Source organism: Rattus norvegicus, chromosome 5 (genome assembly GCF_021556685.1).
Source record: "Rattus norvegicus strain SHRSP/BbbUtx chromosome 5, alternate assembly SHRSP_T2T, whole genome shotgun sequence".
NCBI classification, from domain to species: domain Eukaryota; kingdom Metazoa; phylum Chordata; class Mammalia; order Rodentia; family Muridae; genus Rattus; species Rattus norvegicus.
The window spans coordinates 157,830,390-157,855,113 of record NC_141538.1 but is presented as its reverse complement, the minus strand read 5'-3'; the positions used below and the strand labels follow the sequence as shown (position 1 = coordinate 157,855,113).

The 24,724-nt window shown below is 52.3% G+C and overlaps 1 protein-coding gene and 1 long non-coding RNA gene across 2 annotated transcripts in view; one reads left to right on the top strand and one right to left on the bottom strand.

Moving 5' to 3' along the window:
• Window positions 1–11,622, bottom strand: part of Iffo2 (intermediate filament family orphan 2) — a 45,771-nt gene extending 34,149 nt beyond the window's left edge. Inside the window, 1 exon segment of the mRNA NM_001134703.2 lies at window positions 10,703–11,622. Coding sequence (NP_001128175.2) covers window positions 10,703–11,352 — 650 coding nt within the window. The 5' untranslated portion in view covers window positions 11,353–11,622.
• LOC148006126 (uncharacterized) lies at window positions 4,659–10,241 on the top strand. The gene is made up of 5 exons (XR_015621279.1): window positions 4,659–5,098; window positions 7,140–7,196; window positions 8,228–8,314; window positions 8,895–9,474; window positions 9,621–10,241. It is a non-coding gene; the product is annotated as an uncharacterized LOC148006126 (long non-coding RNA).
• Window positions 11,623–24,724: the final 13,102 nt, after the last annotated feature.

Genomic DNA, 24,724 nt, shown 5'->3' with positions numbered 1-24,724 from the left:
GGAAACTGAGGCACAGAAAAAAACAACGCCACGTGCATGTGATTGGCAGATCAAGATGGGGGATCAGCCAATAACCCAAGACCCCAAAGTGAGGCCGAGTCCGGTTTGGTGCCCTTAGGTATAAGCAGATGAGCCCTGTAGCTGAGCTTCAATGTCTCTCTGTGGAACCATGAAGTTCCACCAGCAGTGCTATCAACCTGGACATCGGCTCAGGGGTCCAGGGAGGCCACATTACCCCTCTTATTCCCAGCCTGGATTCCCAACCCTCATCCACACATACCCCATGAAGGCCTCCATCTGCTGGGTATTTTTCAAACTCCCAACTTCAAGCCTTTCATTAGCGCCTTAACTCATGGACTTCATGGGAGCCCCAGGTCCAGCCCCTCCCTGTGTGACCTCAAGGAAGCTGTTCTTCCATAGGGACATGAGCGGGGCAAAGAGGAAACCTGAGAAATAGCTCCCTGGTCTTTCTCACAAGACAGCGGGTACCAAGGCCCACTAGGGACACGGCTCAGTGGCCCAATATGCATAAGGTCCAGAGTTCCATCCCCAGCAGCCCATAAACCAGGTACAGTGGTGCATGACTGCAATCTCAGCGCCAGAGAGGTGATCGCAGGAGGACCAATAGTTCAAGGTCATTGGTTGTCGCCACCACGGGCTACAAAAGACCCTAACTTAAAAGACAGCAGGCATCGCCCCTCCATAATGGGGATGGTGAGGGAGGAATGGGGTGAATAACAGGTCATGAAGAGCGCCTGAGCCTCGCAGACTGTGGGGATAGACACGGGCACCATGAGAGGTAAAGTTAGGTCCCCCTCCCACTGCATTTGAGCTTAGGCCCCCAAAGGCCAGCAACGGCCTCTAAGACCTAGCAGCCAACATCCTCTATCCCAATCCCCTCCATCCCAATCCCACCTCTCTGTAAACACCACAACTCATGGGCTCAGGACATACACAAAGGCTCTGACCACAAGCTGGAGCAGGCACATTACACACCTGCGTTCACAAGCATGTGCACACGTGCACAGACACATACACACACACATACACACAGACACACAGACACACAGACACATACACACAGACACACACACACAGACACAGACACACACAGATACACATACAGATACACACACACACAGACACACACAGACACACACACGGACACACACACACACAGACACAGAGACACACAGATACACATACAGATACACACACACAGACACACACAGACACACACACACACACACACACTCCTTAGCAGCAAGAGCTGCCCATCAGGCCTGGCATCCGGTTAAAGGGTACAGAACCAAAGCCCCGTCCTCACCTCAGATGGATGAGTAGCAGGACCACAAGCCATGAAGAACGGAGACAGGAACCCAGAACCAGAAAGAGTAGATGAAAAGATTGGAGGAGACTTGGGAAAAGGTGAACAGAAGACCACAAGGGGGACCGAAACCCAGAAGAGCTTGGAAAAATAAAAGACCAAGGATTGGTCCCAGCCTGCAGCCCTGGCAGTAGCCTCCCTTCCAGGCCTCAGCAGTGCTACTCTCCTCAGCTAGAGCCCTTTTCTCTGCGGTTTCTCCCACTGCCCCTTCAAAATGTAACCGGAGTGCTGCCTCTGGGGCAATTCCTGGGATCCCCGGCCTGGGGACACTCCACCCCACCGCCGGTGCCCAAGGCAGAGTTTCAGGGCCTTCTGCTCCCAACTTTGCAAAACTTCCACTTTGCCCCAACTCTGGCAAGATGGCCTTCAGCCCAGTACTACAGTGAGCCAGAGCAGAAAGGGGGTTCCCATGGGCTCTGGAAAGCTATGTTGTCCCTGCTCAGAGAGAAGCCTGATTGCCAGGGGATTTCACAAGGTCTGCTAAGACCAGCAGATCTTTCTTCTCCCCCAAGACAGGGAAGAGGTGGCAGGGAGCCAAGAACTGCCTCAAATAAGCCGAAAAAGTAAAAACCCGTTGAGAGAGGCAGAAGACAGTGCGTCCACTGCAGGAACCTCTTCCCGCCAATCGACAGGTGGGCAGCGCAAAGGCTGGGCAAACATAAAGTTAGAGCCCACGGGGTGAGTGTGCAGAGAACAAGACATAACTGTCACTCTGGGCCCCACTTTCCAGAGCAGCTTCCAGGGGATGATGGCACTCAGGCCCTGAGTGCCTCACGCAGTCTACCCTGTGTGCATGACCAGTCACAGGTAAAGGAACAGAGACTGAGAGGCAAAGACTCTGCAAACACGCACAGCTCTCCTTCCCCAGATGGGCTCTGCTAACACCCTGCTCCATGCTCCTTCTGCAGCTTCTATCCAGCACTCGAGTCAGGTCCAGGGGAGGCGTGGGGGCAAAGGCAAGGTCAAGGGTGAGGTTGGAGTATCCTGGGGGCACTGAAGTCAGGAGGCCCCATGTAGGATCGAACACTGAGTGATTCACACAGGCATACCCCCAGGCATCACTGTGGCTATCTGCACATGCCTCCTGAGGTCAGATTGCTCACCCCTTGCACAGAAGCGAAAGCTGAGGTTTGGAACAGGAGAGCTGTTTGCTGCGGGCTCCCTTCTCTGATCTCCTCAGGGCTGACTCACTGAGTTAACTCTCTCCTAGCCCGGTTCCCTCAATGGCTCAGTTTTGGCATCTCGAAAACGGGCTGAAGACTTTGCTCACACAATCCGCCCACCCCCGCCCACGGTTGGAATGAGGTTCGTGATAAGATGCGTGTGACCCTCTCTGAAGGCAGTCAGCTCACAGGTGAATGTCATATAAATATTTGTTTATGAAGTGAACTAAGAAATGCTTCTCATGTTCCTATGCATGGGCATTGTTTGACAGGCCCTAGGCACATGGCAGTATCATATGACACGTCTGTCAGCCCCAGACACCGAGCTCCAGGAGCAGAGGCTGTCTGCTCCCTGGTTCTCAGGTATGTAGTGTGTGGTACATGCTCGGCAGCTGCCATGTGGAATGACAGAATAATTTCTCAGACAAGCACACTTACCAGGCTCTTGGTCCCCAGAAAGAGACAAGAAAAGCCGATGACTAGTTCTTGATGCCCCGGCAAAGTTCACAGTGTGAGCAGAAGCAAAAAGTTGGGAGGGTCCCCAGCCCCATGTTGCCCTCAAATGTCCTTCCTGCTTGATGTGAATGCATAAGAAGTTTTCAAGCCATTATCAGGTCCCCTGGTTGCCTAGAGACAACAGGAATTTTTTTTTCTTTTTTCTATTTTTAGGAGCTGGGGACTGAACCCAGGGCCTTGAACAAGAGTATTTACTGAGTGCCTGGGATACACCGTCCGCCTGCCTTTAACCTGCACAGAGAAGCCCTGTGCCTTCCCACTAAACTGTTGCATGGGGCTAAGACTATTCGGGGAGCCCTGAGCAGGTACGCCCTTCTGTGTGCCCAGGCAGTAAGAGCACCGACCAAGTATCTTACAGGTAACCCAGAGACAGCCCTGCTCACTCAGCCATGAGCCCCTCATGTGGAGCTGGTCCCCTCCCCCAAATGAGGGTCCTCTCTGAAGAGCAAGGGGTCTGGATGCGCTGTAGGACAGCTCAGAGTCTCAGCTGCCAGATGCTGCCAGTGACTAAGTTGGCCTATCACCCTCAGGCAGGTCTGAGCAAGGCCTGGACTTCACCAGGCTCAAGTGGTCCACACCACCACGGAGGGGGCTCATCCAGGTACTTGTGCTGACTTTATGCTGGGTGACAGTTCCTCTCTTGTACCAGGGACTGGATAAGAAACCACACCCTGGGGGTTGGGGATTTAGCTCAATGGTAGAGCGCTTGCCTAGGAAGCACAAGGCCCTGGGTTCGGTCCCCAGCTCCGAAAAAAAGAACCAAAAAAAAAAAAAAAAAAAAAAGAAACCACACCCTGCGAGCATCGGTCTCTGACATGGCTAACCAAATGCTCACCAGCCGAGGCTCCCGCATAGCCCCAGACCTTCCCTAAAACATCCTAGGATGGTGTACCCAGAAGTACGCATGACCCCCTAAACTACTGCCCAGTTCCCAAGCAGGCACTCAGTACTCAGCCTACACATGGCCAGCCCAGCCCCCACACCACCCTGCAAACTTCCCACATAGCTCTTTACCTCAGGTATGTACCCTTCTGTAGTCATGTGATCCCATTGGCTCCTCCTACATGCTGGCACAAGCTTAGCTCTGTCCCCCTCCCCCCTGTTGATCCAACTGATTGATTCTGGCTTTTTAAAGCAAGCTTACCTTGGAGTCCTGGCTGTCCTGGAACCCACTATATAGCCCACGCTGTTCTCAAACGCATGTAGATCCTCCTGCCTCAGCTCCTCTAGCACTGGGATGACGGATGTGTGGCACCACAATGGGCAGCCTTCTCACTCTATTGATGGGGAAACTGAGACTGGGAGAGGCTCAGCACCTTGCCCAGACTCACACAGCTTTTCACTACTGTGCTATGCCTGTGCACCACGCCAACTCAGAGCTGCTGTGTTGGGACTGAAGCCAGCCCTTCTGACTCCAGATGCTGACCCTACCTCTCAGCATGCCAGGCCCCTAGATGCCCAGTCTGTGTCACCTGACCTCCCTGTCTCCCGGGTGCCTAGTAGCACACAGCAGCCAGATTGCAGTCCTCCCAGGCTGCACAAATATTTATTCAGTGAGGACTCTGGTCGGTCTGACTGAGCATTGTGAACACAAGAAAGCTGGGAGCAGACACATCCTGGCCTATTAGGGTTCAGAGTGTGGGGGCTACAGGGTGGGAGGAGGTGCAGCCTTAGGAACACTATGGGTCCACACATTTACTACTGAGCGCAGGGAAGACCAAGGGTAGTCCTGTCTCGGGACTCCAGCCATCTGTGACACAAAACTACACAGAATGCCAGTCTGGCTTCATGTCCCCAATGCCAACAAAAGACAGGACCGAAAAGTCCCACCCTCCGGGATCTGATACCCAGCAGGGAGGGTTGCGATCAGTTCTGCTGGGAGCCTCGGAGTCCAGTTGCAGCAAAGGATTCGTGCAAGAGAGTCTTCTAGATTCCGCTCTACCCTCCTGCGTCCTTCAACAGCGACATGACAGGACACGTGTGGAGATACAAGCTGCAGACCCAAAGCCAGAGACTGGGTGCTTGCAACCATGTATGAGTTCCTTTTGTGCACGTGTGCGTGTGACTGTGTACAGGGGCTGGGGGTGGGGGTGGGGATGTGTAGGCATGCATCCGGTGGGGCCGGCCGAATGCCTCGCCTGCATTCCTCTGGGAAGGAATCTTCAGAGTCAGCTGTCCCCTGGTTTCCCTTCTTTTCTGGGACCTTCCCCCCTCCCCTCCCTCTGGCTCTGAGAGTCCTTCCCAAATCTGTCCCCAGGGAGATGCCTCGCCAGCCAAGAGACTCAGTAACCCCGTTCTCCAGTGAACCGAGGTCCTAGAAGGAGGGAGCATGGGTTGGGTTCCTTTAAGACAAAGGGCTGGGGTTGGGTATCGAGAGTTCCGGAGGCACAAATCACTCCCAGGATGGCCAAACTGCCCTTCGGCGGGACAAAGAGGAGGCCAGGCTTCTCTCCACCCCCAGCACCATCTCTGGCGCCTTCCAGGGGACACAGACAGAGGCAACGTGTCCTGAAATGGATTTGTTGGGCAGCCCAGGGCTGTGCCCAGAGAGCCCTATAAATTAAGGGAACAGACTTTGTGGGCTACAATAAAGAACATTCCTAGGCCTTCACAGACTGGAGGCCTTCACCAAAGAACTAATGCATTCAGAGAGGCCAAGAGATATGCCCATAGTCACACAGAATGGCAGAGTCAGGATTCAAACACTCTCTTACCACCCTAGGCCACCTCACTGGGAAATTAAGACCCCTGTTATTAAAGGACCCTATTATTGGGAGCTTCCGAGACCTGGAGACAATCTTCTGAGACAGTCTTTGGGGCTTGGGGGCACTAAGTGGCCAGTACCCACCTGCTGGAGGGCCTCCCTGGGGCATGCTGGGAAATGCAGGGACACTCCAGCTGCCCACTTAACATCCCTTTTTGGAGCCCTCCGTTTTAGCTAAGAGCCCAGCCCCTTCCGTCTCACAGTCAGAAATAGCTGTGACAGAAGTCCCTCCCATCCTAGGAACGAGCTTTTTAAAAAGATTCTGAGAACAGCAGCAGCAGAAGAAGGAAAAGGTAGAAAGCCTTTGAGGAGGCCCTGCTGGAGGTAGATGTGGGCATCACATCAGAGTTAGGATGAGAACAGTGTCGGTTAAAAGGGCTTCCAGAAGCCAGCAGTGGATGGCAGCTCCCCACCCCACCCCAGGCCTCAGTTTCCCCACCTCTGATGTGAAAGTACACAGCTGAATTCTGTAATTTCTTTTATCAATAGCAAACCTGTTTCCATACAGGCTATCCTTTAGAATCATGGGAAAAAGAGCCTGCGGTTGGCACAGATTAAATGCCCAGGGCTCAGCCTCCCACTGTCCCCAGACTCACCCATGAGGCTCTTTACTATGGATTCTGCGGATCTAAAGGGCCCACTTGAAATCCACCAAGATAAAAGACCACAAGGTCCCTCAGATGCTCTGACAGCCCTCCATATACCCCCGAACACCAAGGACAAAGCCAGCCAAAAGCACATACAGTCTGCTTGTCTATCTGCAGAAGGGTAGAAAGTCGGCCAGCCCATAATCACAGAGGGCCTACAGGGCTAGGGGCTTAGAACCTGGGACACTAGAAAGTCACCATGCGCTGTACACAGCTGGGCTGCCTCTACCAGTAATTGTTACTTCCTGGAACAGCCGTGACAACTTCCCCACAACAGCCAGTGGGACCTACATAAAACTTTTGCTTGACAACCATAAAGTGACCCACCCTCCTTCTCCAATAAATGAAAGAGGCTGTCATGGGAACAGATCATGGTAATAGACTCTGGTCATCGGAAGCAGAGACAGGATGCCCAGAACCTATAGAAGGCACAATAAACACAAAGTCATCAGAAAAAGCAGAAAGATCAGCCATGACACAGACCCAGGGATCACCCAGAGAGTCCAGGTCCCTCGGAGGCTAATTCAGAAAACCCATGTATTTAAAGTTCAGATATTTCGACAGGATTCTCCCCCAGGGAAAGCCCCCGACTTGCAAACTCAGAACAAGAGATCTTGGTGGACTGGGTGGTGACAGAAAGCAATGTTTGTTTTGGTTTCCAGATCAACGCTTCACAACTCTGCCCTCCATACAATCTCGGTGACCACACTTCCCACGAGGTAAAGAGCAGGTTGGGCCAAAGAGAAACCAAAGAAGCGGTGAGCAGAGCCAGGGCGGGGGCACTCTGGGGCCAGAAGCTCTGCTCTGGGTGGTGTACACAAAGAACCAGCCGGGTGTTGCTGATGATAAGACCACGTCAGACAGCACTCGGGTGACTTAAAACTCGGAACCCAAGACTATGTAAGGTGAAGGAACAGACAGACCCATACCTATCCGTATGCGTGATTTAGAAATAAGGAGGGATACTCTACAGATATACACAAGTACAACCACCCACCCCCTAAAACACAGCCTCTGTGAACGAAGTCAGGTACGGAGGACCACATATCATGGGATTCAGTTCTAAGTCATCCAGAAAAATCAGATGGGCAGAGACACGGGCAGGTTGGCGACTGCTCCAGAGGGGAGCTGTTTGCAAATGGACAGGAAGGAATTTGGGGGGGGGGATGTGAGTGTTCTAAAACGAGACCCCGGAGAAGGGTACACTGCTCTATATTTTCTAAAAATCATTGCTACACTTAAATTGGGTGGCTTTAAGATGGACCGATTCTACCTCGGCGAAACCAGGAAACTCAGGTGCACATGGCTAGGAACGAGTCATGAGACAGAACCACAGACACCTGCAGCTTCTAGACCCGTCTATACAACTAGTTTACCACTTAGTGAAGCAAGCAGGAGCCTCTGAGGTCCTCTGGATCGATGTGGAGAACCCTGGAGCCCTTCCCTCCAGTGCTAAACACGGGGTTCCACAGTAGACACCCCAGGAAGCTATGTTGCCTTTGGTAGTCTAGAGACCAGGCAGTCAAAGGCCTTAGTCTCATCTTTTGAACTGTGACCTCTGAGTAGTCAAAGGGCCGGAGGTAGACTGGCAGCTCAGATATAGTTACTTACTGCAACCCAATCTCCCCGCACACTAGGCAAGTGCTCTGTCATGGAGTGCCATATATTGACAAGCCTTGGCAGCCCAGAGATTTTCTTTTTAACTCTTTTTAAAAAAAAAAAAGCTAACTGCCTTCCTACTTTCTTCCAGAAAGAATACTCATAGGGGAAACTCCATACAGCAGCAAGTGAGAACAGAAGGTTCTTCTGTATGTGTTTATATTACAGACTCAAATATGTAAGTTAACTTGTTCTAGGTTCAGTGAAGGCAATCGATGAGGCCATCAGCAGAAAAGTCAAGAGTACCTTGTCACATTCGGGTGGGCGGACAGCTGTGTCGGCGGCCTGCTTGATCAGCAGGCAATCGTGTCCAAAGAAAGAGGCTTTAACTGCAAGCCAACTATTTAAGAGTTAGCATGCTGGTGGGACCAGGTGCATTGGCATCAATGTAAAAGCAGGAGCGCCTTCATGACTGGACTAACATTTTGGTGTATTGGGGTGTTTTTGAAAAATTACACGTGTGTGTGTGTGTGTGTGTGTGTGTGTGTGCATGGATATTGTGTGTGCGTTTGTGCCACTGCAAATGTGTGGAGGTCAGAGACTTGTAAGAGAGGCTCTCCCTGTCTCCCTGTCTACAGTGTGGGTCCCGGGGATAGAACTATGGTCTTTAGACTTAGCGGCAAGCACCTTTACCCGCTGGGTTGTCTCACAGGCCCTCATAATTTTTATTAATTACCCAAGAGCTTTTCCTAAACTATCACCAAGAAAGCCCAGGGCTTCAAGGAACACAGCTGTTGTCCAACCACCTTGCTTTACAGGTAGGGAAACTGAGTCCTCGGCAAGACAGAATACTGACTTTGGAAAAATCCAAAGCTTTGAATCAACTTCAGAGAAGGTAGGAGGGTGTCCAGGAACCTCCCAGAAAGGCGGGAAGAGAGATGCCCGAACTCCACCTGTCTCAGCAGGGCTGCCTCATTCCAGGATGGTGCCAGAAGCTGACATCACAGCCCACACCCTGGGTGCAACCTGAACGGCTCGTTGCTCAATGGCAATCCATCCCCCTTGAAGCCTGGGCACAAGCTTTCTGTCACCTTAGTAGCCAGGACCAAAAAGCACACACATGATTAAACAAACGCGGCGCAAGCCTATGTCATGACTATACAGTCAAGGGTGGCAGACAGGAGGGCCAGCCCAACCCTCCTGGAGTTTCACCATCTAAAGCAAGTGTCTCTTTCCCTAGACTGCCCTGATGGGGATGACCACCAAGGGCAGAGAGTGGCCTCTTTAGAAATGGCAGGGGACATTCCCAAAGCCAGAAAGAAAAAGTATTCCCCCAACAATCCAGGCCCTGCACCAGCACTGGGGGCTCCAGCCATTTCTATTCCCTGCTTTCCACAGGTAAGAACATCGGCTTGATGACTTTACACCGTCCTGGGACACGGGCTTCATCCCACTCCCCTCCCTGGAACACTGGCTGCTCCTTGCAGTCCAGATTTCCCTGAGGAGCAAATAGGTTTCCAAGTGGCTAACAATCTCCCCGGCAGGCGATGAGAACCACATCTGACTTCTTCCCCATCAGAAGAGGGTAAGAATGAAGACCCAGGCCCAGCTCTCAGAGAGGAATGACCCCACTCCCTCATGAGTGAAGACAAGAAAACCAGAATTACACTCGCTGTCTGAGATTGGAACCTGAGACCAAGAGGGCCCCTCCCCCACACAGACCTGAGACCTCTACGCAGACCCCTTCCCCCCTTGTGTCAGAAAGCTGAGCAGACAATACTTTCAAGGAGGCTGAGGGCAGAAAACATGTATTTGCAGCCAGGAAATCTGGACTGCAAGGAACACACTGGCAATCTTGTAGGCAGTCTGCTCCTGACCTCCAGCCGGACCCCATGATCTGGGTTCACCCAGTATTATACCCATGAGTACCTCTTCCCTGGGGGGTTGAGGGGATCCCTTAGGCTGAACTCATGGGACCTACTCAATAAACCATGAGACTTGGTAAAGTATGAAGAAGAGGATGAATTTCTAAAAGGCCGATGTCTGATTTTGATTTTGCAGCCCAGAGATCTGGGCCTTAGAAACCTGGAACAAGTTAGGCGACCCTGGGGGCTCTAGAGACAGATCCATTCATCTTCAAATGTGAGCTTATTAAATTCAAGGACAAACAAAGACAATGAGCTAGTTGAGTTTTTTTTTTCCCTCTTTCTATACCTGCTTTGGGAAATGGAATCTACCACCTACATCTCGGGGAATACCTAAGCTAGGAGACACCAGCCATGACTCCCATCAAGGGATCAAGTCTTGACTTTCACCGCGGATTAGCCAAGACGCCTTGGGCAAGTCACTTGGTTGGTACCTCTTCGCCTCAGTTTCCTCATCTGCAATATGGGGACAAGGCTGCCTCACACCGCATTGTCATGTGGACAAAATGAGATCACCACAAGTCCGCTGGTTATTACGTCCCTGGGAAACAATGTGCCTGGCCCCAGGGGTCAGCGTCCAGGTATCCCGCGCGCCCTGAGCTTGTGGATTTAGATAACCTAGTCCTCCCGCAGTTCGCAGCCCACACTCCAGGCCCTGATGCCGGTCCTGAGAGCGGCGGAGGAGGGGCGCGTCCACTCACCTCCGTTTGTACTCGTCACGCTCGCGCTTCACCTTGGCCAGCACGTTGTAGAGAGCGCGGATCTCTGGCGTGATGGTGTCAATCTGCACGCCTACGCCGTCCGGGTGCACCCAGGACACGCCGGGGCCCTGCACCGTTTCCACGCCGCCGCCTCCCGTGCGCCGCACCTGAGTGTAGCTCCAGATGGTCCCGGGCAGGCGACCGTAGTGCTGCGGGTGCGAGCCGCCACCGGGAGGCAGGCCGCCCAGGGCCACCGCGTTGGCGTTGACGCCGGTGGCCGCGCCGAGGGCCTGCCCGCCGCCCGCAGCCGGCGGCCGCAGCAGCTCCGGCCCGGTTTGCACGGCCTGCTCGCGGGAGAAGGTCTTGTAGCGCAGCCGCCGATCGCGCTCGCTCTGCTGCTGCTCCAGCTGTTTCTCTAGGAGCCGATTGCGCCGCTCTAGCTCGTGCACCTTGGCCAAGAAGCAGCGGAAACGCACGTTGAGCCCCTTGAGGAGGTGGATGTTAGAGCCCAGATCGTCCCGCAGTGCCGCCGTTACGGGCGAGGGCCCGGGCCCGGCCCCGCCACCACCGCCGCCGCTTGCGCAGCCGCCGCCCCCCGGCGGGCAGCCGAAGGCCAAGGCCATCTCCCCGAACAGCAGCGAGTTGACCATGCGCCGGCTGCGTGGCTCAGGGCCCCGGGCCCGCGGCTCCAGATGCGGCTCCAGCTCGGGGCCGGGCTCCCGGCGCGGCCGGGCCAGGGCGGGCGCGGGCTCCAGAGCGGCCGGGGTAGTGTCCAGATGTGGTTCCGCAGGGTCGGGAGAGATGGTGGGACGAGCCGGACGTTGCGGTGGCTGCGTGGGGCTGGTAGGGGTCCCGTGCCTGCGCCGCGACTGTCAGAGCTGCTGTGGACCGGCCGCAGAAGCGGCTCGCAGAGGACTCTCAGCCGGCGCTGCCCCCTCTGCGGCGAGCCCCGCCCTCTGCAGGCAAAGACCACGCCTCCAGGGCCCGCCCTCTGCAGACGCAGACCACACCCCCTGCCTAGCCATTCTCCGTAGGCCAAGGCCACGCCCCTGCCCAGCCCGCCTTCTATAGGCGAAGGCCTAGCCCCCTCGCCTGGACCGCCCTCTGCGGACATAGGCCACGCCCCCCGCCCATTGCAGCGATTTCCCCCGCTGAGACTCTGCTCCTAAGCCTCCAGCCACAGCCACGCCCATCGGTCCTTGGACCCCGCCCACCCACTAGCTGCGCCACTCGTCTGCGAGGCGCCTTTGGTCCACAGTTCAGGCTCCGCCCAGCAACGGCCCAGAAAACCCTCGCCTGCGTGCGGCGCTGCAGGCCTAGCGGGGTTCAGATGATCTAACGCAGTCTGCATGCGAAACTGCACCCGAGAACGCGGCAGAGCCGGGCGCTGCAGCCTCTTGAAAAGGCAGATGGCCTGGGTCTGTTCACTTCCCTTCCTGGGGAGCCTTCCACCACCAAGTCTGCCAGGCGGGCTTAACTACCTGCCTCCCCTCCCTCTGCGCCCCAAATTTCCCTGCCCCAGATTCTCAGGCCTGCGGGTGACTGTGGCCTGTAAAGGTATGGCAACCACAGTGTGCGAAGATGCATGCAAACCATTCCCTTACTCCAGCCTCTAGAGGCCTTGGTCGCCTTCCTGTCCCCTACCAGCCAGGTCCAGGGCTTCTCGAAGCCTTTAAGTCCGCTAGTCCGTGGCAGACCACGGAAGCAGGGATGTGAGAGAGGTTGGGGAAGAGCAAGCAATGAACCTCCCAACATTCCTGTCCTCAACTCTGACTAACCACCTCTCCTATCAACACTGTCACAGTCTGTGTCGCTGTAGCTGAGCCCAGAGCAGAGGGCCTATTCCTTATTTCTCTCAAACGCCTGGCTGCAGTGTGGAGCACCACCTATCTGGAGGATGCACCTCTCCATCCATGCTCCATCCATCCATCACGTGGTCTTCGCACCTACCACCCTAAAGCAAGTGTTTCCTGCAATCTCCAAGTGCCTCCTGCACCCACTACAAGCACTAGCACACAGTAGGCACCCACTTTAGTATTATCCTCATTTTACAGAGCAGGTCAGTGAGACCTGAGCAGTACCACCATCTCAAAGCATACTGTACCCAGTCTTCCGAGCTGCTGGCCTTTGGTCCTCGCCACAGACTTTCTAAAGGAAGGCCCCACCTTGAATGTCTGTGGCTCACACTGTCAGCTCTTAACGAGATATGTGGTGTGTTCTAGATTCTTCCAACCACGTCTTTTGTTTTTCTCACTGCCATTCTGTCTTGTCACTAACTTATGTATCTGTCTTGCCTGATTGTATGTAAGGTTGCCTGTCTCATAGGACAATGCCTTGGTGTTCTTTGTGACAGAGGAGAAAGAGTGTGGTGCCCTGGGGTGGTGCTGTCTTCTGATGTTACTGCTGTGTTTCAGGTTTGGTCATGTTGCTGTCCCTCACTCCCTGCCAAATGGACTTAGCTCTGTGCTCTGGCATTCCCTTCTGATGATCTTTCTCCTCTGAATCCAAGCCTACCTGGTCACTGCTCTTAACTTTTCGATCACACGGTCTTTGATGCCGCCATTACCCACCCCCAAGAGTCAAGAACACTTTGCCTTGAAGTGGTGGCTCTTGGGCTCCCACATGGACTGAGAATGGAATTTTGGGAGGGCTGTGACACTGGGGTGGACCCACTCTCCACCCTTATGGTTGCTGGTCTTTGAACGCTAGTCAACATCTCCTTTGATTCTGAATGAAGAAGTCATTGTGATCCTGTCACTCCCCCGGAAATCAGATATTCCCATGTCGTGATCGTTGCTGTAGATATCCTGAGACCTAAGATCCCAACATTCTGAACGTTGACTTGGGCTTACTGCTTTGTCTGTTTGCTTGGTTTTAGTGTTTGGGATGGGACGCAGGACATCCCAATTGTCCGGCAAGCCCTTGACTACTTAAGCACACGTGTGCGCACACATGCTCACACAACCTCAGTCCTCACCTCCCGCCTTACTTGAGACAGGACCTCTTGTTAGATACTCTGCATGTCAGGCTAGCTGGCCCTGGAGGTTCTGGTGATTCTCCTGTCTCCTCCTATCTTAGAGGAATACTACAGATGCTTGCCACTGAACTCAGTCTTTCATGGGTCCTGGGGATCTGAACTCAGGACCTCAGAGCATCAGGGCTTTACCCACTGAGCCATCTCCCAAGCCCGTTATTTAATGTGCCAATGAAGAAATGATATCACGAAATCTCACGATGCTACAAATTTGCTTTTTCAGTTCTTCGGTGACTTGCATTTTAAACTGTTTTCGCTGCATGAACTTTGTCCGAGTACAAAAAACAAAAAGATGTACATTTTGTTTGTTCGTTTTTCAGGACGGCATTACGTAGCCTAGGCTGGCCTTGAACTTGTGGTTTTCCAACCTCCACCTCCCAAGTGCTGAGATTACACGCACAGGACATCTGGGATTGTTTATGCATCGACGCTTGTGCAAGTTAGGTGAGCACTCTTCCAGCGGCATTCAAAATACATTCCTTTGTGTGTTCGTTGACACAGCAGCGTCTCTCTATGTAGACCTGACTGTCTTGGAACTCTAGACATAGACCAGGCTGTCCTTGAATTCCCAGAGATTTCTCTGTTCTGCATCTGGGATGCAGGAATTAAAGACATGCACCACCATTTGCAGCCCTCACGATGCATTCCCATAAGTCTTGTTGAGCGTGCACTATAGTGTTTACGAGACGTCCGAGAAGCCCATGGCTTGGAAGGGAAGGAGCCACACCTCTAAAGTGGCTTCCTACCGGCTTTTCTGGGAAAAGCTCTATCTTACCAAGTTGCCCTTGTGGGTATAAAACCCTCTTGGGAAGGGACAGCTCTGTCCTGAGCCCAGAGGAGCTTAGACATCCCACGACCCTGGATGGACTCCTGCTTGGGCACAGTCCCGGAGTGGAAGCTGAGGAGGGTGTTGGAGGGGGTGCTTCTGAGTGTGAAGGAGATTGCTGAGTAGAGGCCAGATCTGAAGAAGACCACAGAAATAGTAGTCGAGGTTGGCAGGCTCCAACAGAGCCATACATACAGACAGAATGCATACAAACCACAGAGCTGGGACGCCGCTCATTCTCCACAGAGTGATAGATACCGAGCGATGAGCCATGTGTATCCTGCTCTTTGTGCCCACCAGGCAGGGGACCAACAGCCTTCTAGTTTGCCTAGATGCAGACGTTCGGTGCCCAGACCCAAGATCAACTGCCACACGCTGCAGCCCACGTAAGAGCAGGATGCTTCTGAAGCCACAGTTCCTGGCCACCCTGACAAGCAATGGTATTCTAGTCACTCCACACCGGTTTGGGGTCGCTTTGCTTAAGCAAACAGGGAAAGCCCACCAAGCACTGAGAAGCATCTCCTTCAGCTCTGCCCAGCACCCCCTCTGCTGACTAAGTTCAGTCTACTACCTCTCATCCCTCCAGGCTTCAGTTTCTAGAACATTCTAATCAGGTTTCTTCTCCGGTGGAATGGAAGAGTGTTGCAAACTATCATGGTACCAAGTCCCCTTGGGGAGGGAGTGGCCATGAGTCCTCACAGTGCCAGATGAAAATGTATCCCTAACTTGCACTGACTCTGTCCTTGAGATGTCCCCCATGGCTTCCCCTCCCCCCAAGAAACAACAACAGCAACCAAAAAAAAAAAAAAATCTTGGCAGAAAAGGTGAGCTGAGTTCATCTGGGCTCAGTGGCACGTTGCATGAACCTCACCTTTCCTGGGACCTCCAGGCTACAACACGGCTTCAGCTCTCTGCTCACGGCACAATGATTCTGGGTGAGTTCACCTTCCTAGAAAAGGGTGTGGATCTCACTAAAGCCAGGGCGCTGGAGTGTTCTGCCGGCTGCCCTGACAGGTTTGATCTTGGTCAGCAGTCTCCGAGCCCCCGGTGGCTCCTCGCAATGGAGGATGCTAACCTGGGGGCCACTGTCTGTCCTACAATGTGGTTGGGAACAGGCACCACAGACATTGACGGTGTGGTCTTGGTTTAAGTTATTCAACACCCCTATGCCTCAGGTCTCCCTTCTGTAAAGTGGAGGTGGTGACAGCTTAGAGTTGCTGTGATATGCTAATTGTCATGAGCCAGCATTCTTCCAACCTTGTCCTGGGCAGTGGTGATCTCTTTGCCTGGCTCACAGGAGGCCATCTTGGATCACTCTGTGGAGGGCCATAGGGCTTGAGAACCCTGCAATCAGCCTCTCTATCCATGACTCCCACAGGACTGATCTCACTCAGACCACGGGGATGGAGAAACTGCAGACACACAGGCACACAGTGACAGTCATATGTATAGGAAAGCTAGGACAGGGTGGGCTGAGGGCTCAGACGGAGTTGCAGCATCTGAGGCTCAGTGCACTTATATCCAGATGGCAGAAAGGGGAGCTGTTGGCAAACGTCAGTGGGGGTCTCCGTAGAGAGCGTCCTCAGGTTGCAGACATTCCTGAGGAGGAAGTGGTCAATAACAGTATCAAAGGGCAATTGTGAACCAGAGGAAGGCCTTGCCATTCCTGTGCGTTGAGAGCATTGACGTCCTTAACATGGCCATGTTCACACAGGGGTACACTCGCTCCCCAAAAAGGGCAGGCGTCATGCTGAATGTTTCCTTTCCCCACCCCCATGAAAACATCATCCATCAAAGATCATTCCTACAGATGGAGAAGCAAGACCCACAGGAGGAATGGACTTAGCCATCGACACAGTGCACAGGACAGCTCAGCTTTGAGTCGAGCCCCAACCTCCCAGCCAGCCCCTCCTGCTGTGACTATATCCCCTCCCACAACACCTTCTTTTCTTGTCTACATTTTTTTTCTTTTCTTTTTTCCGGAGCTGGGGACCGAACCCAGGGCCTTGCGCTTCCTAGGCAAGCGCTCTACCACTGAGCTAAATCCCCAACCCCTCTTGTCTACATTTTTATTTAGTGTATATAGGGGCGGGAAGCGTGAGTTCATGTCCCACTGCACGCATGTGGCGGTCAGAGGACAACCGTAGGAGTCAGTTCTCTCCTTCTATGATGTGGGTCCCAGGGATGGAACTCAGGACCTTAGGCTGCGTGGCAGGCACCTTCCTGACCAAGCCATCTTGATAGCCCCCCTCATAATATCATCAAGGGGTAAAGGAATGAGTTGTGCTTTCGGCAACCTTCGAATGAGTGAAAAGAGGCACAGAGAAGCAACGGATGAACTGGGCAATGGTGGCACACGCCTTTAGTCCCAGCACTTGGGAAGCAGAGGCAGAGAAATCTCTAAGTTCCAGGCCAGTCTGGTCTACAAAGTGAATTCCAGGACAGCCAGGGCTACAGAGAGAAGCCTTGTCTCAAAAAAAAATAACAACAAAAACAAACAAACAAACCAAAATACAGAAAAAGACAAGGAAGAAGAGAAGGGAGAAAAGGAGGAGGAAGAACAAAAGGAAGAGGAAGGGAAGGAGGAGGAGAAGAAGGAGGAGGAGAAGGAGGAGGAGAAGGAGGAAAAGGATAAGAAGAAAGAAGAGGAAGAGGAGGAGGAAGAGGAGGAGGAGGAAGAAGAAGAAAGAAGAGGAAGAGAAAGAAAGAAGGAAAGAAAGAAGGAAAGAAAGAAGGAAAGAAAGAAAGAAAGAAAGAAAGAAAGAAAGAAAGAAAGAAAGAAAGAAAGGGAAGAGGAAGAAGAGGAAGAAGAAGAAGCTGCTGCAAAGGGACAGTGGTGTCATCAATGAACCCGTAGCCCAGGCTCTCCATTGTGTCCCTCAAAGCAACTCCATCGTGTTCTCCTGATACTGGACCCTTGCACATGTGGCCCCTCCTCCAGGACTCAGTTCCCAGCCTTTCTGGCCGGCTCCTGCGTTCTATAACTTCAGTTCTTTGGGAGTCTGTTTTGATTCCTATTTTGACTCTGCCCAGAAGCATAACTTACATTTGGTGAATGTACTAAGTGTACAGCTCAATGAATTTATAAACCTGCAGTTATTCACCGAACCACATCCCACACATCGATGAGCGCCTTCTTGTTCCCTGTCAAGTCTCCCGCTCCCAAGGTGTGAATACTCTTCTCACCCTTGATTCCTTTCCAGTCCATTCTAGGATTTCACGTACACGATGTCCTCAGCTTATTCCTCTCAGCCTGTACGTGAGATTCGCCCACACAGTGCTACTCGGCAGCGTTTTGTTCCTCGTCTGTGTGGTGTCACATTCTATGGACCCACCGGGGTGGACTCAGTCGTCCTGCTGCAGGTGGGCACCTGGGTTGTTCTTTAGACTGGGAATGCTGGGTGCTGCTACAGAGCCTCTCAGAGATGCCTTTGGTGAACTTAGGCACCTGTCCATCTTGGATACAGCCCCGGAAGTGGATCGCTGCAGTAGTGGATTCAAGCACGGTTAATGCTAACAGACACTAACCCCACCATTCGATCCTACACTGTGCCAGCAATGTGTTGAGAGCGCTGATGGAAGACCGCTCCTCTCCCTGATCCTCTGGGCTCAGTCAAATCTCTGTCACGTGTCCATCAGCACAAGGCCTCCCTCACCTTTCACACCTTCACCTGATCCACAGCTCCCTCTGGAAGGCAAAACCATCTCAGCCTTGGCCATTCCTTTTCCAGATTCTTCCTGAAGCAGCCTGAAGTCCTGTCTGGAGGACACACGTCCTTCTCCTCGCTTGAAGTCCAGAGCTTCAATGAGGTGGCTTTCCCCTTGGAGGTTGGGGGAAGAATACCAGGGCTCTTGGAGACCCAGTTTCCCCACCGATAAAACAGGAATTGGGGCTGAGGGTCTGGCTCCAATGATGAGGTGTCTGTCACACAGCATGAGAACCCCATCGCCCACATAAAAGCCAGGTACTGTAGCACACATGTGCAACCCCAGGACAGCAAGAGGGGTTTAGGGACACACAGGCCAAACTGGCCAGGGTCAACGACCTTCTGAGTCATTGAGAGACTGTATCAGAAATTAAGGTGAAGGGGCTAGAGGGATGAACCAGAGGTTAAGAGCACTGGCTGCTCTTATAGAGGGTCAGGGTTCAGTTTCTAGCGTCTACATGAAGACCTACAACCATCTGAAACTCCAGTCTTAAAGGATCTGACGCCCTCTTCTGGCATCTGGGAGAACAGGTAGATGCATGGTACACAGACATAAACACAGGTAAAACACTCATACTAGTAAAATAAAATCGAAATAAAAACATTTACCAAATTAATAATAATAATAATAATAATAATAATAATAATAAAAAGAATCAAGGAAGACACCCTATAGTGACTTCTAGCCTCTAAACACATATGTACATGCACCCACACATACATGTGCTCACACCCAAAGGAACATGTATAAACACACACACACACACACACACACACACACACACACACACAACTAAACCAAACCAGAAGAACACAATGCCAATCAGATGTTTTGAGCTGACACTGTACTGCCTCTGGGAGGTGGCACCAGAGTCACAACCAGGTTACTAGAAAGCCTACAGCCCTCTCAGGAGAGGTGACAGTTCCTATCCCAGTATTAATGTCATCTGAAGTCAGCGCAGCCCGCAGAGATGGACCCCAGCCCTCGGAGAAGGTAGACGCTGAGCCCATGTCTGTTACACGGGCTGTCTTGTCTGTCCTCAGCGTGCCCTGCACATGTCGGTTCCAACAGCAGCGAGTTTGGCCGCCCTCAGCACCTGCTGGGCATCATTCTCCCCTCATAAGTTTAAGGGCAGGACCCTCGTGTCCATTTTACAGATGAAGAAACTGATGGTGAGAAAAGAGAGGCTAGGCAACCAGGAGGAGGTCCTTCATTTTGGGATCCAGAGACCAAAGGTCCAAATGTGGAGGTAGGTCCTGCATGAACACGGTGAAGTGAGGCAGGGGACTCGGCTGCTTCCTGGGGGAACACAAGGAGTGGGTGTCCAAGGACAGCAGGATGGGATTATCTTCATTATGCTGGGCCCCTCCTTCCTTCTCCACAGGTTGGTTTTCTTCCCCGCAGAAGGCGGCTAGGTACGTGTGCAGTTGACCTCCCTCAGGCTCCAGTTTACAAGTAGTAGTGTCATTGCCTCAGGAAAAGCCCTCAGGGGAACACAAGCCAGGTCCTAGCAGCTCTGTGGTACTAATGTTGCTGCAACAACGTCCCTAGTCACAGGGACACCTCGGAGAGGTGGCTGGAAAAGGGTGAATCAGAAGCCCTATTCGTGTGTCCCAACCCTGCCAGAGCCATGAAGAAGAGCGATGCCCTGAGTTTACCCAGGCCTTACTGACAGATAGGTTCCCTGCTGTCCTCAGTGCAAACTTGGAAATCACTCAGCATCCAGGAGTCCCCTGAGTCAGATGGTGACCTCCTCAGACTGCAGACACTTCAGAGGCTAGCTCAGTCCACACCTGTCCCCACCCACCAGCCAGACTCAAAGCAGATGGGAAGGGCCAACATCTGATCACAGCGTAAGCCTTGGCTCATCCCCACCATGCGGGGGTTCAGGACAGTCTGGAGGGGCAACCTCTCTACACTACTGGTGTGGAACCAAGCCCCAGAGGAAGCCAACTGCTGATGGCCGATAGTTATGTCTGTAGGTCACTGCATGTGTCAACCCTCAACGAAGACGCTCGCTTCTTTTTGCAGGGGATGGCCATTAACACGGGGACCCGCAGCTGGTCCACGGGGTAGAGAACAGGAGACTAGAGAATGCTTAGCCCTAAATGGGACATTTATGTTACATCCCTTCCTCCTTCCACAACTCAAGGACCATTTCACAAGATAGAGGCAGGGGAGGTTGTAAACACCTAATTGGGAGGTAAAGTGAGTAATAAATAAATAAAGTATAGGGGGGCGGGGGAAGAGTCAAAGTTTCAAAGGAGCACGTGTTCTTTCCAATAAGGAGCCGGTGTTCTGAACACAAGAGGGAAGTTAGTTGCCCAGAGTGGTCATGACAGTACACACAAGAGCTGTGTAAGACCAAGCCAGACGGGTTGGGGATTTAGCTCAGTGATAGAGCACTTGCCTAGCAAGCGCAAGGCCCTGGGTTCGGTCCCCAACTACGGGAAAAAAAAAAAAAGACCAAGCCAGACAAAGCCCCAGCAATGGGGGGTGGGGTGGGATGGTGGGGTAGCTAAAGTCCTACCCCCCAAATCCCACAAGCCTATTTGTAAAAATGTACCGTCATTTTCAATAAAATGCATGTAATGGAGCTGGAGAGATGGCGCAGAAGTTAAAAGCACTTAGCTTTCTTACAGAGGACCCAGGTTCATTTATTTCCCAGCATGCACATGGTAGCTCACATCTGTCTGTAACTCCAGTTCCAGGGCATCCAATGCCCTCCTCTGGTCTCAGCAGACATCTGGCTTGCATGTGGTATACATATACACATACATACATACATACATACATACATACATACATACATACATACATACATACACACACAAGCAAGATATTCATACACTGAAAATAAAAGTTTTCAATATGTGTAAGGCCCAGATGTAGCCTCCTGCAGACAAACTCTAATCTCTTCATCAGAAACTTTCTTGCTGACAGGGAGCAGCTGACATCTGTCACTCTATCACAGCCGGGGTCAAGATCTGAGATACCCTCCAGGCAAGAGATGAATCACTGGAGCCAGACAAAGGAGCCTTCTGGCTCAGTCCATATTTCTATGGCTAGCTTGTCACTGCCCCCAGTTTCAGATGAGGCCACCAAGGAGCCACAAGCATCTATAAGCATGTTCTCACTAGGGACCTAAAAATTCCCAACATCCTGACTCTTGGGTCTGGGTGACAGGAGCCTCCTGAAGCCATGTGGAAGAGGCAGTTGGGGTCGCACAGGGTTGTTCTTCTCCACCAGGCCTACCGTGACTCACTCTTGCCGTGATTGTAATTATTAGGGAATTCTTGGTGTTGTTAATGGATGTCTGAAGCTGCAGGGTGTATGGTCAGTCCATCATCATGACTAGAATCTTATGTGTGTGTATGCGTGTGTGTGCATGTATACACGTGTGTACATGTGTGTGCTGTGTGAATGTGTGCACATGTGTGCATGTGTGTATGCTATATGCATGTGTGCACATGTGTGCATATGTGTATGTGTGTATGTGTGCACCTATGTGTGTGTGCTGTGTGCATGTGTGCACGTGTGTGTATGTGTGTATGTGTGTGCATGTGTGCACATGTGTGTATGTGTGTATGTGTGTGCTGTGTGTGCATGTGTGCACATGTGTGTATGTGTGTGCATGTATGTGTATGTGTGCACGTGTGTGCATGGGTGGGCATGCATATGCATGAGTGCAGATGTGCATGCATGTGGAGAGGTCAGCTTCACGTCAGTTGCCACCCTTCAACTTGTATGACACAGGATCTCTTGTTTCCGGTTGCACATGCCAGGCTACCGCCCCATGAGCTGCACTATGAATTCCTTCTTCACTTCCCATCTCACTGCAGGAGTGCGGAGGTCGCAGAGGGGCCCAGGTAGGTTCTAGGAATCAGAACTCAGGTCTTAAGGCACACACAGCAAGCCTTTCCTCACCGAGCCATCTCCTCTTCCCTCAGCAGGATCGTATTAGCAGCAGCGGTGGTCTGCACTGGCTGTGAACTTCTCAGTGAGCAATCAAGATGAGCTCAGCAGAGGCTGACAGGCACCCTGAGACTGGTCAGACACACTCAGCCATCTTGTCTAGAGCTCAGGTTGCCAAAGTTTCTACTGCTGTCACCATGGGCTCTGCCAGCATCACATCTACACTGGGGCCACTGGGGACTGACCACAAAGTGATCTTAGGATTGTGGGTACAGCATTCAGTAACTCTGGCTCCCACATAAGACACTTCTGTGTACTTGCCCTGCATCTGAAAAGAGAAGTTTCCCTCTGGTTTTTATCTGTGCTCAACACCTTTCTGTCCCTTATCAATAGAGACAACAGACCCAGACTCTTGGCTGAAGTCTACTCGTGTTGGCATCCTGAGCTCTAAACAAGATGGCTGAGGTATTTGACTAGCCTCAGGGTGCCTGCCGGCCTCTGCTGAGCTCATTTTGACTGTTCACTAAAGAGTACACAGCCAGTTCACAGCTCCAGTCTGCTTTTATCATAGCTGATGTGTGTGTGTGGATGGGGCATGTCTATGGGGAATTATATCAATTATGTTGATTAATGTGGAAAGACCCAGTGGTAGCAGTGGGCAACACCATTCCCTAGGCTTGGGTCTTGGATTATATAAAAGAGAGAGAGAGAGAAAACAAGCTGAGCACAGCATGCATTCATTCATCCTTCCTCTGTTCCTGACTGCAGATGTGATGTGACCAGCATTTTCAACTTCTTGCTGCCTTGACCTCCCTGCAGTGATAGACTATGACCTAGGGCTGTGAACTGAAGCAAACCCCCCTTTCTCTTAAGCTGCCTTTCTCAGAGTATTTTGCCACAATAAAAGGAAATGGAACTAAGAAGCCTAGGATTCCCAGAGAATTCTTGCTAAAACACACCTCATTGCTTCCTGCACCCCTCCTCCATAAGCCTGTATCACCCAACAACCAACCACTCCACCATATCGGCCTGGGTTACAACACAGAGCCACCCCAGAACTTCCTGGTGGTCTCCAGGCATGCGATGACCTAGGTGCACCATCCTTACTCTCCGCTCCTTCTGATAATGTAGTCTGCTCTCCTCTGACCTAAATCCTTGGCCAGCTTCCTGGCTACTGTTTATATCCCTTCCCTCAGGCCAGTGACTCCATGATCAGACCTCTGGGTCATGATCAGACATCTGCTAGCCTGGCCCAGCTATCTTGAAGTCATTTGTAGAGTCTTCTTGAAGGACCTTGTCTCCACGCCTGCTTGGTGCATGACATTGGGATACAGAGAGGACCAGGCACAGGCGATGAACTGATGAGTCCACACCTGCTGGACGAGGAGGGATGGGAGTGCCTCTTGACATTACATGGGCGCTGTGAGAGGCGAGCAGAGTCTTCAAAAGTGAGACAGATAGAACTTGAGGGCAGCGCCATGTAAGCTGCAGGGTGAGATGTGTGTTCCAGACCCCGGGAGTAGCAAGAACCATGTCAGAGAAATAGAAGGAACCAAAGTATGTTCTGGGCTGTGGGGAGAAGGGACAGAATTGAGGACCCTCAGAGCTGGGATCCTCAAGGACGTGGGATGTCTTACAAAGGAGTTTGGCATAGGAGGAACAAGCTGGTCTAACCTGGGTCTAGAAAGCTGTAGCCATGCTGGGATTCCTGTCCTGCCTCTCAGCCCCCAAGTCTCCTTTGGGTCTCCCTGTGCTGCAGGCAGGCTAGACCATGGGATTCCCAAAACTCTCCACATTCCAAAGTGACCAGGGAACACCATCAATCTCTCACAATTCACAGTCCCTTCCTCCTCCTCCTTCTCCCTGACTAAGGCCCGCCCTTCTATACTCTGGAGAAGCAGAAGTACCCAGAAGAGACAGCTCTCACCTGCCACCTTCTCATTCCACCCTGTGTGACCATACACTGCCCTCTCTTTGGTGCCCTGAGTGGACTCTGCCTTTCCCCAAAGCCAGTCCAGCCCCTGGGTGTTGGACACCGCCTTCTGCCAGGGAGGATGCTGCTCATCTCTCTTACTTTCCCAGCAAAACGTTCACCAAAGGCTAGCATGTTTTCTCAAGTTACCGTCCGTTTGAAACATTAAGGTGGCAAATCAAACTGAACTCACAGCAAGAAACTATAACACCACTGTGAACCTCGGAGAATGAAGACTGCCTGAGATGAAAATTAAAAACCAATGCCTGGGGGCTAGAGATACGGCCCTAGCAGGTACAGGTGCTTGCAGCCAGTCTAATGACCCGAGTTCGATCCCCAGAACGAACACGATTGAAGGCAAGGCCTGGCTCTTGGAAGTTGACCTCTGATCTTCGCCCATGTGTGGTTTCTAACAGGCCAGCAAACCTTCAGCAAGAGACCTGGTAAGGTACGGTTGTGGTGGTGGCGGGGAACCCAACAGAGCAGGTAAGATGCGGTGGTGACAGAGCAATTAATGGGAACGAGGCAGCCTCGTAGATACGGATAAATACATGCCAATTCTGTAAG